This window comes from Vipera berus (assembly GCF_964194415.1).
Source record: "Vipera berus genome assembly, chromosome: 1".
NCBI lineage: Eukaryota > Metazoa > Chordata > Lepidosauria > Squamata > Viperidae > Vipera > Vipera berus.
The window spans coordinates 188,793,529-188,808,658 of record NC_138202.1 but is presented as its reverse complement, the minus strand read 5'-3'; the positions used below and the strand labels follow the sequence as shown (position 1 = coordinate 188,808,658).

The 15,130-nt window shown below is 41.6% G+C and overlaps 1 protein-coding gene across 5 annotated transcripts in view; it reads left to right on the top strand.

The window, feature by feature from the left end:
• DRC11 (dynein regulatory complex subunit 11) overlaps positions 1-15,130 on the top strand; it is a 163,931-nt gene that overhangs the window by 37,800 nt on the left and 111,001 nt on the right. For 4 of the 5 annotated variants that reach the window (XM_081338832.1, XM_081338830.1, XM_081338831.1 and 1 more), the window contains 2 exons: positions 11,168-11,252; positions 11,983-12,123. In XM_081338832.1, the coding sequence (XP_081194958.1) occupies positions 11,168-11,252; positions 11,983-12,123 (226 nt within the window). Of the gene's footprint in view, positions 1-11,167; positions 11,253-11,982; positions 12,128-15,130 lie in introns of all 5 variants that reach the window. The other variant, XM_081338829.1, reaches the window with a different exon arrangement.

The following is a 15,130-nucleotide window of genomic DNA, read 5'->3' as shown; positions in this document are numbered from 1 at the left end:
TCAGTGTGACAGCAACTTTGCTTCTGTGCTCAGTATGGTGGTGATGGTAATAGTGGCAGCAATCCCTGCTGGAGTCCAGAAGAAAAGAATTTGTGAGGTAGTGGCAGCAGCAGCTTTTCCACTACCAACATTGTTGCTACTTTTGCTGCTGTCACTGTCACAAGTCTCCACCCCCTGCCATTGCCCCAGGCTGACTCCTAAACTGACAGAGACCAATTTAGTACTTAGAGAAGAGCATCAGGAAATCTCACATTTAGCCATAGTATTATCAAATTTTGATAACAACACGATAAAGCAATGGCAAAAATGTCTGTATATGAAGTCGCCATGGCATAGAACAGAACAGGAAACATTTTGTAAAACAAATTGTCCTGGTTCTCATGACATTTTAAACAGATAAATTTAAGACACATCCTGGTCATTCCTGGCTCAGGATCCAGTTAATGCAAAATTACCCCATGTTAGTTTTGGTTACAGATAGTCCTTGACTTACAACTATTCATTTAATGAACTTTTGAAGTCCAGGAAAATGGAAATCCATGCAAGAAGAAATCAGCAGCAGAAAATATTAGCTGTTTGGCATTAACTCAGTCTTTTTCCTTTAATCTGCATGACTAATCTATTACACTAATAACTATAAAAAAGAAAATAAAATTAATTTAGCATGATATGTTTGTGACAAACCCATGCTGTCTCCTATTAATTGCACCATGCCTATGCAAGAGCTTACAAACGGTACTTAATTAGACCTTGTCCAGTATAGACTTCAAGCTGACAGGCCTGTTATTTCCCCAGTTCTGCTTCCCCTTTTTCAAAATGGGATGGCATTTGCTCTTCTTAATCTCTAAGGGCCCTACCAGTCTTCCAGGAGTTCTCAGATAATCAAGAGTTCTTGATTATCTGATTCTGATATTACCTCTGCTAGCTCATTCAGTACCCCAGGATGTGATACAATTGGCCCTAAAAAAATAGAATTCATTTAAATTAGCTTAGTTCTCTTGTATCCTTGCCTATTCGAAGCTGCAGTTCCCCACTTTTCTGAGGATCATAACTAAGTTATGTATGCAAAATAGAAGTTAAAAGTTCTTCCTTCACATTATCACTGATTACTGGTTCACCACTTTCTCCTCCTGATGTACTTTATACTCTCTGTGGCTTTTCTTTTATTTCTAAGGAAAATGCAAATCTCAGCATATTCTGAGCTTTAGTCTTTGTATAAATGTTCCTACTCTTTCTTATAGAAGAGACTGTCTTATATTCTTGTTTGCTTAAGTTGCCTTCTTCTCATTTCCTGTATATATCCCCCTTTCTTTTCAGCATTTTAGAGAGCTTTACATGTAATTGCCCCTAGCTATTGGGATTTTCTTGTTGCTTCATTTTATCCTTGTAAGAACTATTGCTCCTTCAGTATCTCATTTAAATTTAAAAATCATTTCTTCCTGAACATATTTCTACTTCATAATTTCAAATCTTTGGATACAAACCTACATTCTTTAGGACACTAAATCATAGAGTATTCACTTTTCTGCATTAAGATGTCTATTTTTCCTGTTTTTTTCTCCTTATCCAGTGCATATTTTGAGACACTATTATTTTTGGATCAGTTAATCCAGCCTATTACTTCAGTATTTACATGTTCATTATTGGATGCTGCCACATACTGTGTCAGACCTGCCTCAGTTTCCTCTCTCAGAAAAGTAGGACTTGTGGCTCCATTTAATTGAAGCAAAGGAACTTTTGCTGAAAGAAACTGGTTGCAGCAAAATCAGGTGGAATCTGGTGTTCCCACACAAAATACAAAGCTATTGTTTCCAACTCCCAATCCCTTGCCCCATGACCACTCCCCCGCCCAGCCAGTGTGATGCTGGTAAGATGTTTTGAGAAACTCTGAAATGTGAAACTGGTAACATTCCATTCTGGGGGCAAATGGCCTTGAAGATCCTGGTACAAGCCAGTTTGTTGATCTGGTCTTCTTCTGTTGTCACTTCTACCTCCCCATGCCCATCACCACCTCCCTATTTCCCACCATTTAATACGCAGGTGTGGATTACCCCAAACGCCTCTCCCCTCCCTTCCACCTCAGTGGCAGCAACCCAGCATGGCACCAGGCCAATGATGGAGATCCTGACATACTGCATGTTCCTCTCAGATCTAGCACCAGGCATTGCACTATTTCGTATAACCTAAGATACAGGCTATAGCTTCTTGGATCAGATTTCAAGATGCCATTCAAAGAAGTTTTTATTAGTTTTTGTGAGATGTAGCTCTTCTCTTACCAACAATTCCTTGCCTCAGAAATGCATTCAATTAACATAGAAGCCAGACTTACCATTGACACCATTTGTGTAATAAGTTGTTTTTCATTATTTTCACCCATTATGTTACTTGATATTTAGCCTTTCCACCCTGCCTTTTTTAATTAAAGGGTTTAAAAACATATTTTAAAAGGAGCATGAATTCTGTCCAGTGCCAGGAACAATCTCTATAAAAAAACTAATATAGAAAAAAAACAAAGAAAGAAGACTTATTCAAATATAAAACTTCTTAACCCTATACTTGTTCTGAATAAACCCAAACCATTTTCTCCCTTCCATAATATAACGTTCCTGCGAGTAATCTTTCAAATAGGCCGAAATCTTCACCATTTCGACCAGGTCAGAAACCTTTAAAATCCACTCTTCTATAGTCGGCAGTTCCTCTTTCCAGTACTATCCCCGTAATTAAATTCAACATCAACTTAGCATATTCCATCAGGCTTTTATCCAAAAAGCCTTAACCTTTTTACAAGTCTACCATATATGAAAATATGAAAATATATTACATCTTTATCACCACACCTCCAACATTTAGGCTAATAATTCAGATACATGCTTAGCTTTTTAAAATCTAAATACCATCTATAAAACATTTTATAAAAATTCTCTCTTAGATTTCAAACTTGTATAAATTTTACATTCCTCACCCAAATCTTTTCCCACCTCCCACTACTTGACTGTAAGTACGTTGTGAAAGTTCCATAGACTTCTGCTGATCTTGTTCTTTTATCTTTTTTGATCGTTTTAAAGCAGCACGCGTCACCCTCTGTTCTCTGGGATCATCCAAAAGTGTTATAACTTGATCTCCTCCAGCACCATTCTCCTCTGTCTGTCCATCTTCAGCCTCTTGATATTCTCCTTTTCCAGATCCCTTTGCAGCTTCCAGAAGTGTTAATGGGGTTGCTTTTAAAACATTATTGTAAAAAAAGTTATGTAGTTTATTTATTTTGTCCTTTTATGCTAAGCATTGGGTATAGTTAAGGACAGTGGTGGGATTCAGCCAGTTCGCACCAGTTTGGTAGAACCAGTAGCTAAATTTTGCTGAGTTTGGAGAACCGGCTGAATGAACACTGCTTCCAGAACTCCGTTCTAGACCTGGGAGGCCTGGAAGAGGCTTCCCAGGCCTAGAACGGCCCGCCAGAAGAGCATGGATGCCACGTCTGGAAGTTCGTTCTAGGCCTCAGAGGCCCAGGCCTGCATCCAATAAGAGAACCGGTTGTTTAGGTATTTGAATCCCACCACTGGTTAAGGGTTAGGACCATAGAGTTTACCATGATTAGAGAATTTTAAAAAAGAAAAAGAAAATTCCACTGCAGTCCTATTATAAAAAAATGGAAAGAGGGACACATAACTAAGGCAGAATACAGCATATAGTCCGAATCTGCAAAGATGAAGTCAGGGAAGTTAAGGCTCAGATTGAACTAAAATTTGCAACAAATTCAAAAATAATAAAAATGTTTCTTTCAACCTATAAAAAACAAGAAAAAAAATCAAAGAAACAATTGGTTCACTAAAGCGACCAGACGGCAAGATGACAGGAAGCCGAGAGAAAGCAGAACTGCTTAATTCTTTCTTTTCTGTCTTCATGAAAAAAAAAGGAAAAATAGCTCAGTGGGCCTTATCTAACAAAATGAAATGCAATGAGGAGAAAAGTTTTACACTTAGGCAAGAAAAATCAAATGTACAGATACAGATTAGGTGAAGCTTGTCTCAGTGACAGTAACTGTGAGAGGGACCTTGGAGTCCTAGTAGACAATCACTTAAAAACGAGCCAGCAGTGTGCAGCAGCAACAAAAAAAGCTAATACAATCCTTGGCTGTATAAACAGGCATAGAATCAAAATTACATGAAGTATTAGTATCGCTTTATAAAGCCTTAGTAAGGCCACACCTGGAATACTGCATCCACTTTTGGTCACCACATTACAAAAAAGATGTTGAGACTTTGGAAGAAGTGCAAAAAAGAGCAACTAAGATGATTAAAGGCCTGGAGACAAAAATGTGAAGAACGGTTGCAGGAATTTATTTTCAACTTATTTTCCAAAGCACCAAAAGGCAAGATAAGAAACAGTGGATGAAAACTAATCAAGGAGAGAAGCAACCTGGAATTAAGAAACTTCCTAGCAGTGAGGACAATTTACCAGTGGAACAGCTTGACTTCAGAAATTATGAGTGCTCCATCACTGGAGGCTTTTAAGAAGAATCTGGACAGCCACTTGTCTGAAATGGTATAGGGAAGTGGCACTCTGAGCCCTCTCTGTGGGCATGTGTGTCATTGCTCCAGTCATAGGCCATCAGTCCCATGCATCTGAGCAACCTGCATCAAGTGGCTTTTTAAGCTTTTTAAGCTTATTAACTCTTTTTTGCTTTAGGCCAGGGGTCTGCAACCTGCGGCTCCAGAGCCGCATGCAGTTCTTTCATCCCTCTGCTGTGGCTCCCTGTTCTCCGCCACTGTGTGCAGTCACAGAAACAAAAGAAATTTGTGGGACTAAAAAAAAAGTTCAATCAATTCCAACTTCTTGCGGAAAAAAAGATCTCGCAAAGTTGGAATTGATTGAACTTTTTTTTTTAGTCACACGAACTTATTTTGTTTGTGGGACTGCACACAGCGGTGGAGGAAGTGACGGAGGACTGTGTCATAGCTGGAAAGAAGATTCTGCATGTGTCCGATCGGGGGTGAGAAGGGGTTCTGCCAAGCATCTTCTACAGAGCCGAGGAAGCGGGCTGGGTGGGGGGAGCTGCCAATGCTGCTGCCACGAGGCTTGGCAGATCCCCCTCAAGTGGCCATGATCCCCCCTCCCTATCCATCCATCCAGCCAGCCACCATCGCCCAACCTACTCCTTGCCTGGCCAGTCGGCTGGCACAAAGCCTCACCGCTTTTCTCCTCCTCCTCGTCCTCCCCACTCAAGCGGCTGCCAGCAGCTTAGGTGCCTCTGCTCCATCCTAGTTGAAGAAAGCAGAGGTGCAGCAGCAGGATTGATCTCAAACAAAGAGGCGGATGCCCGCCTTATTGAGGGCAATCCCACTGCTGTGCCCACGCTTTCTTCAACTCGGATGGAGCCAAGGAGGCACTGGTGGCTGTTTGAGTGGGGAGGACAAACTTTGCTGCTCCTGCTGGGCCACACCTGGGCTATACCCTGCATCTGCCTCCCAAACTCCATCTTTGCCATTGGCTGTGAGCAGCAGCAAAGCACTTTGTCCTGGGGGAGAGCAGCGGCAGCCTAACCCTAACCACTACCCCACCCCCTCCCTCGCATTGCCTCACCTTGCAGGATGAGCCTCCTGCCTGCTGCCCTACCCGCCAGAGGCCCCCTGAATCTCCCCCAACCCTGCCTGGCCGCCACAGGCATCCCTCCCCAGGAACAACATCTAGGGGGTCATGCCCAGCCTGGCCATGCCCACCCAGTCTGCTGTGACTACCATAGCCACGCTCACCCAGTGGGCCATGCCTATCCGGCACCCAGCGATATAGAAGAGGGTTTTGGGTTGCAGTTTGGGCACTCAGTCTCTAAAAGGTTCGCCATCACTGTACTAATCCATCTAGCACAGGGCCATGTCTTCACCAAGTTAGATCTAAAAGAAGCGTACTACCGAGTAAGGATAAAAGAAAGAGTTGAATGGAAAACTGCTTTTAACTGTCCTATGGGCAGCTATCAATTCAAAGTTATGCCATTTGGACTACAGGGAGCTCCAGCTGTTTTCATGCAGCTGATTAACCAGGTGCTGCACGACCATCTAAACAAAGCGGTTTTGGTGTATCTTGATGACATCTTAGGGATTGCTCTCAAACAATAGGAGCCAGGTGTGTTGCTCACTCATGTGGACCCGTCTTATTGAGAACAATCCCGCTGCTGCGCCTCTGCTTCTTTCAACTTGGATGGAGCCGAGGAGCTGCTGCTGGCCTCTTGAGTGGAGAGGATGAGCTTTGCCGCTGCTGCTGGGTCACGCCTGGGCTATGCCCTGCTGCTGCCTCCCAAACTCCACCTTCACCACTGGGGGGGAAGCAGCAGCAGTGGTGGAGCACTCTGTGGTGGTGGGGGAAGCAGTGGCGGCGGGGCGTTTCGTGCAGGGGGAAGCAGTAATGGCAGTGAAGCGTTCCATTGGGGTGGGGGAAGCAGTGATGGTGAGGTGCTTAGTGCAGGGGAGAAGCAGTAGTGGTGGAGTGCTTTGTCGGTGGGTGGGTGGAAGCAGCGGCTGGTGGAGTATTTTGTGTGGGGGAAGCAGCAGCGGTGGTGGAGCACTCTCAGGGTGGGGGAAGCAGTGGCAGTGGGGCACTTAGTGCAGGGGGAAGCAGCCGCAACGGTGGAACGCTCCGTTGGGATGGGGGAAGCAGTGGCGGTAAGGTGCTTCATGCAGGGGGAAGCAGCGGCGGCAATGGAGCTCTGTTGGGGGGGTGGGAGCAGTGATGGCAGGGTGCTCCCTGCATGCCTCCTAAGCCGACACTTAATCAGAAAGTTGCCCAGACCCCGCCTCGAGGTGAGCAGCTGAGGCTTTGCCACACCCAGAGCTTCGGGAGTGGATGAGAGCTGCCTTTTAAATGAAGGTGGGGGGAGGGGAGGGTGAAATTCTTTGGACAGTAGCTTTTCTCCTACTCGCGTTCCCTCTGTTTTTAATCCCATGAAGGTGTTTGGTTATTTTATTAAGCCATTGGTGGTAGCCTTCATAGCGCTGTTGCCATCATGGTCTGTTTAATAATTTTACGTGGTTGGCTCCCATCCCCTCGCTCCCCCCATCACTTTTGCTGAGGTACATACAGTATTGGTTCATGTTTATTCTTTATAAATAACTTTATAGATAACTCAAGCCTAATACTCTTTCCTCGACCTATTTTCCCCACAGCAGTGACAACCTTGTGAGATGAGTTCAGTTGTGAGGGAGTGACTGACTTAAAGGCGCTCAGAGTGACTGACCTAAATTTCATGCCTAAAGTGGGACTAGAACTAGCAATCTCCCTGTTTCTAGCCTAGTGCTTAACCAACAACCCAAATTGTCATGTTTTCGCCTTCTGGCTCCCTTGTTGAAATTCAAGCAATGCAAGTGTTTCTTTATTAATCCTCTGAACAGATCAGCTTAAAAGAGAAGAACTCTTGATTGTGAGACCATTTTAATCTTTCCATTTAGGATTATTGTAATCTGCATGAGTTTGGAAGTACTATAGCACTTAACCTTCTTTCATTCTTAGCAATACTGAAATGGTCAATATTTTTGGTTTTTTTATTGTTCTCAGTAGTCGGATCCAGGAAGGTTAAAATTATCTTAATTATGTGTTTTGTGGTATCCTTCCCAAAGTAATGATGGATATATCACATTTGTCTTTTTGACTGCACTGTAAAAGTTCAAATCTATATTTTTATGATATAAAGTCATGAAATCCTAATTTACTTTTGGAAATACTCCCCACAAATTTACTACCCAAACACATATTTCTACACCTGAGGATAAATAAAATGGATTCTGTGATTTAGCATCCATTGCACAAAAATGTATAATCCAGTATATATCCACACAAAACGCTTTATCATTTTTTTCCACAGGAACTTTAAAGTCCATAGAAGTCAGCTCTTTAGTCAAAGATGTATTTATAATGAATCATCATAGTACAAAAACGTTACTTTATACTACACCAGCAGACAGCCTCCAGAAAAGACACTGCTGGGGTGTGGAGGATCAGTTACTCTCCCGCTGCTCAATAAAAGAGAACACCACTTACCCAGCATGTAATTAACCTGTGGAACTCCTTGCCACAGGATGTGATGGCATCTAGGCTAGATTCCTTTAAGAGGGGATTGGACAAATTTCTGGAGGAAAAGTCCATCACCGGTTACTAGCCATGATGGGTATGTGCTATCTCCTCATTATAGATGTGGGCCACTGTGAGATACAGGAGCTGGACTAGATGGGCCATTGGCCTGATCCAGTGGGCTCTTCTTATGTTCCAGCCACTCATACAGCCACCCAGCCAGCACTCTACACTGCACAGCACAGGCTGAGGGAAGCAGCACAGGAGGTGATATCAGTGAGGAAGAAGCTGGTGTGTGTGCTATATGAGAGGACAGGACAAACATGGCACTCATTGAACTGGAACTGTCAGGGGGAACTTTGTATTGGCTGCTGTCCATAGGAACCAACCTGAGCTCCTGCTAGTGGGAAAATGAGAGCTTGTATGGATGATCAAGGTCTGCACGCCTTCTGTGTATGGGAAATGTGCGCTACACATTCTATGACCTGTGTGAAACACTTAAGAAGATAGAAGGGATGACAAATGACAGCACAGTTAGTTCTGAAAATGAAATCCTTAAAGTGTGGAATTCTCTGCCAAATAATTTTAAGTGAATGAAAGCACTTGGAATTGCTTTCCTTACTTTGTTTGGATCATCTTATACCTGTGTGCAGTTGTTTTCAGCTTTGAATTATATCAAATCTGATACCAGAAACTAACTAACAGATGACCTGAGTGCTGCATGTGTTGCTCTCAACCTTACAAAGTATGAGCCAAGGTTAGACAAATTATCAGCATGCATACAATAGCTAAAATCATATTAATTCTTCAAAAGCATGCCAAATGCAAACTTTTAATTTTCAATAAAAAGTTGCTTGTATCATTAAAAGCTATCTTATTGTGTTTTTCTTTTAAGACAAAAGAGTTAATGTAAACCCTAACACCTCAGTATTCAAGTTAAATTGCTGTGTTGGCACTTTGCGATAAATAAGTGGGTTTTGGATTGCAGTTTGGGTACTCAGTCTCTAAAGGTTTTGCCGTCACTGCCCTATATCATTCCAGACAAATGGTTGTCCAATCTCTTCTTAAAAACCTCCAGTCCTGAGCACCCACAATTTCTGGAGGCAAGCCATTCCATTGGTTGATTGTTCTTACTGTCAGGAAATCTCTCCTTACTTCTAGGTTGGATCTCTCCTTGATAAGTTTCCATCTGTTACTTCATGTCCTGCCTTCAGGTGCTTTGGAGAATAGGTTAACTCCCTCTTCTTTGTGACAGTCACTTAGATATTGGAAGATTGCTATCATGTCACCCCTGTTTCTTCTCTTCATTAGATTAGACATACCCAGTTTCTGCAACTGTTCTTCATATGTTTTAGCCTTCAGTCCCTTATTCGTCTTTGTTGATCTTCCCTACATTCTTTCTACAATCTCAACATCTTTTTTGTATTGTGGGGACCAAACCGGATGCAGTATTCCAAATACGGTCTTATAAGAGCATTATAAAGCAGTACTAACACTTCATTTGATCTTAAATCTATCCGTCTATTAATGCAACCTAGGAGTGTTTACTTTGTTGGGAGCTGCAGCACACTGTTTTCATATTTTTGATAGGTTAGACTGATTTTTCTTTTTGTGTAAAGACAGATGGAAAGAAAGAATTAAGCAGCTTCGCTTTCTCCTTGCTATCTGTCACCTCCTTGCCATTTTCTCCCATTAGCGGACTGATCATTTCCTTGACTTTTTTCTTATTTTTTACATGTCAAAAGAATTTTTATTATTATTTTTGACATTGCTGCAAGCCTAAATTCATTCTGAGGCTTAGCTGTCTTGACTTCATCTTTGCAGGTTCAGGCTATATGCTGGTATTCTGCCTTAGTTATATGCCCCTCTTTTTACTTTTTATACTTATTCCCTTTTTGTCTTTCAGTTTATCAAAGAGTTCTTTATGCAATCACGTTGGTTTCTTCTGGGATCTCTTATTTCTCTTTTTCAGTAGTATTGTGCTAGACTGCACATTTATAATCTGATTTTTCCCAAGCTTCATGAGTTGTTTTCCTCTTTCCTTCCCAAGCTCTTTCTATGTTGGTTGAAATCAGCTCTCTTAAAGTCTAGGACACTAGACACTAGAACTTTGTTCTATTGCTTGTGCTTGCATAATGTTGAATTCGAATATTATATGCTCACTTTCGCCCAAAAATTCCTGTGGCTTCATCTTTCATATCTGTTACTGAGAATTAAGTCCAGTATTGCTGTCCCTCTAGTTCCCTTTTCTACCTTTTGGGAGATAAAGTTTACTACCAGGTTTGTTAGGAACCTGTCTGATCTTCCATTGTCTGCCAGTTGATGTCTGGATAGTTAAAGTCCACCATTACTCCTTGGTATGCTTCCTATGTAGCTTAGCTAGCTGATTAACAAAAAGTTCCATCTATTTCCTCTGCTGGGGTGGCCTAGTATACACCTATGGTAATGTCATTCTTTTTTCCTTTTATATTAATCTAAATGAATTTGAGAAGATTTTCATCATTTGTTACATTATTATAGAGGTATAGTTACTGGAACTGTAGGCTCTGAGCTGCTGTTTTTACCTGGAGTGGCTGGAATAGTAGTGGAAGTTTTAGGTGAGCTTAGTGTGCAGTTGTGCCACTTATCAGTTGTTTGGCAGTGGCCTCAGCTCTGCTGCTCAGCTGGTTAAGGCTTTGGGGCACACTGTGGCAGCACCAGTAAGGTTCCTCTAGGCAGCAGTGGAAACAATGGTAGTGAGCACTGGGCTGTGAATGGACTTCTGGGCTGTGGCAGAACTGTATCAATAGCCAGATGCAGGTTAACCTGATTATTTGGTGACTGTTAATCTCTAGGCTTTGGCAAGGGATAGCAGTGGGAGTGGGAACAGACAGGATGCTTTTAATGGGACTGGCCATTGTCTTATGGCTGCCATCAGACTGGCCACAGATAGTGGGTAGCCAGTTTGTTAGTTTTATGTTTTCTGTGTTCATCTTTGCAGTCTGTTCCAATGAGGTCTGTTAGAGGCAGTGTTGAGATTCTTCTCTCCCTTGAGATGTAGAGAATGTCAGCTACATGTTTTCTATTAGTTACCAAGTACATTTAATTTTATATTTTTATTCTATTGAAACAGGCATATTACAGGAAAATTTCCTGATTATCCTGATGAAGAACAAGGTGGCTCAGCAGTTCTTTTCTCAGAAAAAACTCCGGAAGAGGTAAGAGTTTATTTCAGTATAAATGTATATGGTTTTTACTGTGATTCATGACTTAGGCATCCTCAAGCAAATTGCTACTGCTGATTTCCTTTAGTTTAATGTTGCTGTGCATTAATTGTTTCTTATACATTGAATGTTATAATAATAAATTCTACTTATAGCAGAGTCACAAGATGGGCAGCAAATAAATTTGATTAATTAATTAATTAATTAATAAAAAACAAAATGACCTTATAGAGATAATTAGTTCATTGATTATTATAGCAGTCTCTGTCACTTTGACAAGTGACGGCTGGCTTTGTGTATGTTATGAATACAGCCTAAAAGGCCTCTATCTGGACATCAAAGTGAAATCGTGTGCTTTGTCTCTGTCAAGAGCATATAAAATGTTGGTTGAAGTTATTCATTCATTAGATTTGTACTTGCTGCTATCTACCCATCCTCAAAGTTTTATTATATATTATAACAAACAACAAAATTAAAAAACTGTAAGATATTTCTACAAATTTATTTTTAAAAGCTCACTAAATCTAACCTCCAGTAGCAGGGAAGAGAAATTGATCTGTAACACGTGCTCGCAAGCCTTTCCTCTCCTTTCCCTTCATGAAAAGCAGCACATTTAGAGTCAAATAGGGAACAATTATTAATAGAATCAGCTCATTTGTCTTTTTATATACAGTACCATCTTCACTGTGTTTTTAAAATGCAAACATATTATTCTTTCTGTCAGGTTGCTGCTGAGCTAGCTGCTAAAGCAGAAGAAGAACAGAAAAAGAAAGGGAAAAAAGGGAAAAAGGAAAAAAAAGAAAAGGGCAAAACAAAGAAGAAAGGAAATGAGACAGAAGAGAAGAAACCAAAGAAGAAAGATGAGGCAAGTCATTCTGAATCATATTATATATAAATCCAGAAAAAAGATGGTAAAACAATATTCTTTAATAGAGTTTTGAGATTATTTTATTTTGTTTTGATATATTGTAATTTTATGGATACGTATCTCTGGTCAGCCTGAAAGAGGAGAATCATAAAGAGCAGTTTGAAAGTTAGATATTCTTTATCACCCTTCTGAAACTTTCTGTGCTATAATGTATGGTGCTAAAGGGTTCAGATTCACTGTAGCTTGTCTCCTCCAATGGTTCCGATAGATGAAACTGGTAAAAGAACTTCAACGCAAGAATTCTTCCTTAAAGAACATTTTATTAGGAAACAAAATATCAACACTTACATAGTTGAACCCAAAACTCAGATTCCTTCCCCCCAGATACAGAGTAACTAGTTGCAATTCCCATCCCACAAACGCTGTCATAAATCACATTCCCCAATTAACGCAAGACGCAGGATTTTCTCACCGGCCCCTCAGCCCGCCAAAACCTTATCAAACTGTGTCCTTGAGTTCCCACACTTCTACATTGTTATGGCTAGCTAAACCCTCAAGCATTTACCCCATCCCCACTTCTACATCTGAACTCTAAAAGAATAGCAAAGGCACATTAGAAGCAAAAGTAAAAATGGCTGCTGATTCAAAGTTGTCAAAGCGACAACATCCATTATCACAGCATTGACATCCACCCCCCCTTAACAGAAAGATGTAATCCTGCGATTTAAACAGAAGCATAGGTTAAGGGTTGCCCCTTGGCTTGTTGGGGTGTTCATCATAGAATTTACGGATGATCCTATTAACTTTCACATCATTGGATTTCACCCATGTGGCCTCTGATAATGGATATCCCTTCCACTGAACTAAATATTGCAATTTTCCTTTAAAAATCCTAGAATCAAGAATACATTTTACTTCATAATGTGTTTGTCCAGCTATCACTAGGGGACCAGGTACTTTCTTGGGAGGAGGTCATAAAGTAGAACCCCTGAATGGTTTTAATAAACTGCAATGAAATACAGGGTGAATCTTCCTTAAAAGTCACGGGAGTTTCAACTCCACCGTAACTGGATTTATGATTATGACAATAGGGAAGGGACCTAGGTATTTTGATCCCAACCTTTTACTAGGCAACTTCAGTCATAGATATTTGTGGATAAATAAACCTTTTCCCCAATGTGGAAAGATCTCTGGGGTGATTGCTTTTTATCAGCTTGTTTTTTACATGTTTCTGAGGCTTTTTTCAGTGCTGTTTTTGTTTTGTCCCAAATCTCCCCCCATTTGACATCCATTGGTCAAGAGTCTGGGAGCTAGAGGGTCCTCGAGGATACACAGGTATTGGGTTGAATTCTTTTGTGTGGTAATCTTAAAAGGAGTGAAACCAGTGCTGCCATGAACGGTATTGATGTAAGTCATCTCAGCAAAAGGGAGATCAGTCCAGTTCGTTTGTTGGTAGTCCACATAGCACATAAGGTACTGCTCCACCATTCAGTTTGCTTTTTCAGCCAACCCATTTGTAGATGGGTGAAAAGCTGACGACAACCCTTGTGACGAGCCAATTATTTTCAGGAAATCCCTCCAAAACCTGACTGTGAATTGCACTTCCCTGTCAGAGATTATCCGTTTTGGTGTACCATGCAGTCTGTAAATGTGCATAAGGAACATTTTGGCTAATTTCTGGGCTGACGGGAGTCCCTTGCAGGCGATGAAATGAGCCTGCTTCGAAAAAAGATCAATCACAGTCCATATTACTGTATTTCCTCTGCTTTTGGGTAACTCAACTATAAAATACATAGTGATCTCTTCCCATGGCTGAGAAGGGTCCACGACAGGCTGTAATAGTCCAGGGGGCTTCCCTGAAATTCTTTTCATAGTGGCACACACCTACAGCTTTTGACATAATTTTCCATGTCCTCCTTCAAATACAGCCACCAAAACTGCCAGAGAATTAAATGTAGCGTTTTCAAATAGCCAAAGTGTCCGGCTTGTTTTACATCATGGCTGCATTGAAGTGCATAGAGACAGAGGGTTTCAGGCAAATAAGCTAGTCCATCTCTACAGGTTAGGGTGATTTGATGGTCTTTAAACCATTGATCATGGAGGAGTTCGTTCTTTAGCTTTCTCATCACAGGATCATCTGGGTTTGGATCTGCCATAGATGGGGTTTTCTGCAGTGTTAATTGAGAAATAATCTGTGCCATAGGCATGATTGAATCATTGACTTGTTCGCGCTGGCTTTTATACTGAGGCAATCTGGACAGAGCATCAGCCAAAAAGTTCTTCCCCCCCCCCCCGTTGTGTACTTTAGGGTGAAGTTAAATCAGTTGAAGTATTGTGCCCATCATATTTGTTTGGGGGAAAGTTTGCGAGGAGTTTTTACTGCCTCTAAGTTTTTGTGATCAGTCCATACTTTGAAAGGCACCTTGCTCCCTTCCAGGTAGTACCACCAGGTTAAAGAGCCCAACAAATTGTAAAAGCCTCTTTCTCCCAAACTGCCTACCTCTTCTCGCAATTGGTTAATTTGTTAATTTGTTTGAAAGGCCAGGGCTTTTCAACCTTTTCATTCATTGTATCACTTTTAGGACATGGCAGTATCTAAGTACCACCAGTTGCCTAGCAAGGTGTCAAAAACTTGACGGGCTTCCGGTTTGTGTGCGTGGCGCTTGTGGACGTGCAGGAAGAGCTCTCTCCCTGCCGTCCAATCTTCCTTGGAGGACCCTGAAAAGGGTTGAAAGTTGCCCTGTAGGGGTGACCACCGCAAAGAGGCCCTCTCTGTGATCGCGGAAGGGTGGCAGCCCTACGCTCGAATCTGGAGCAGCTCCTTTGGCCCAAAGAAGAAGAGATCAGCCATTAAGATGGCTGATCATTAAGCCGTTCCCTGCCAAAAGCCAAAAGCACCATCTAGCACAACGAAGCAATTGGAGGACCTGGGTGAGACCTTACCTTTCTTATTTCCCTAACTACTTTCCTGTGGGACTTTTCTGAAAATTTCCTCCCCCTATTT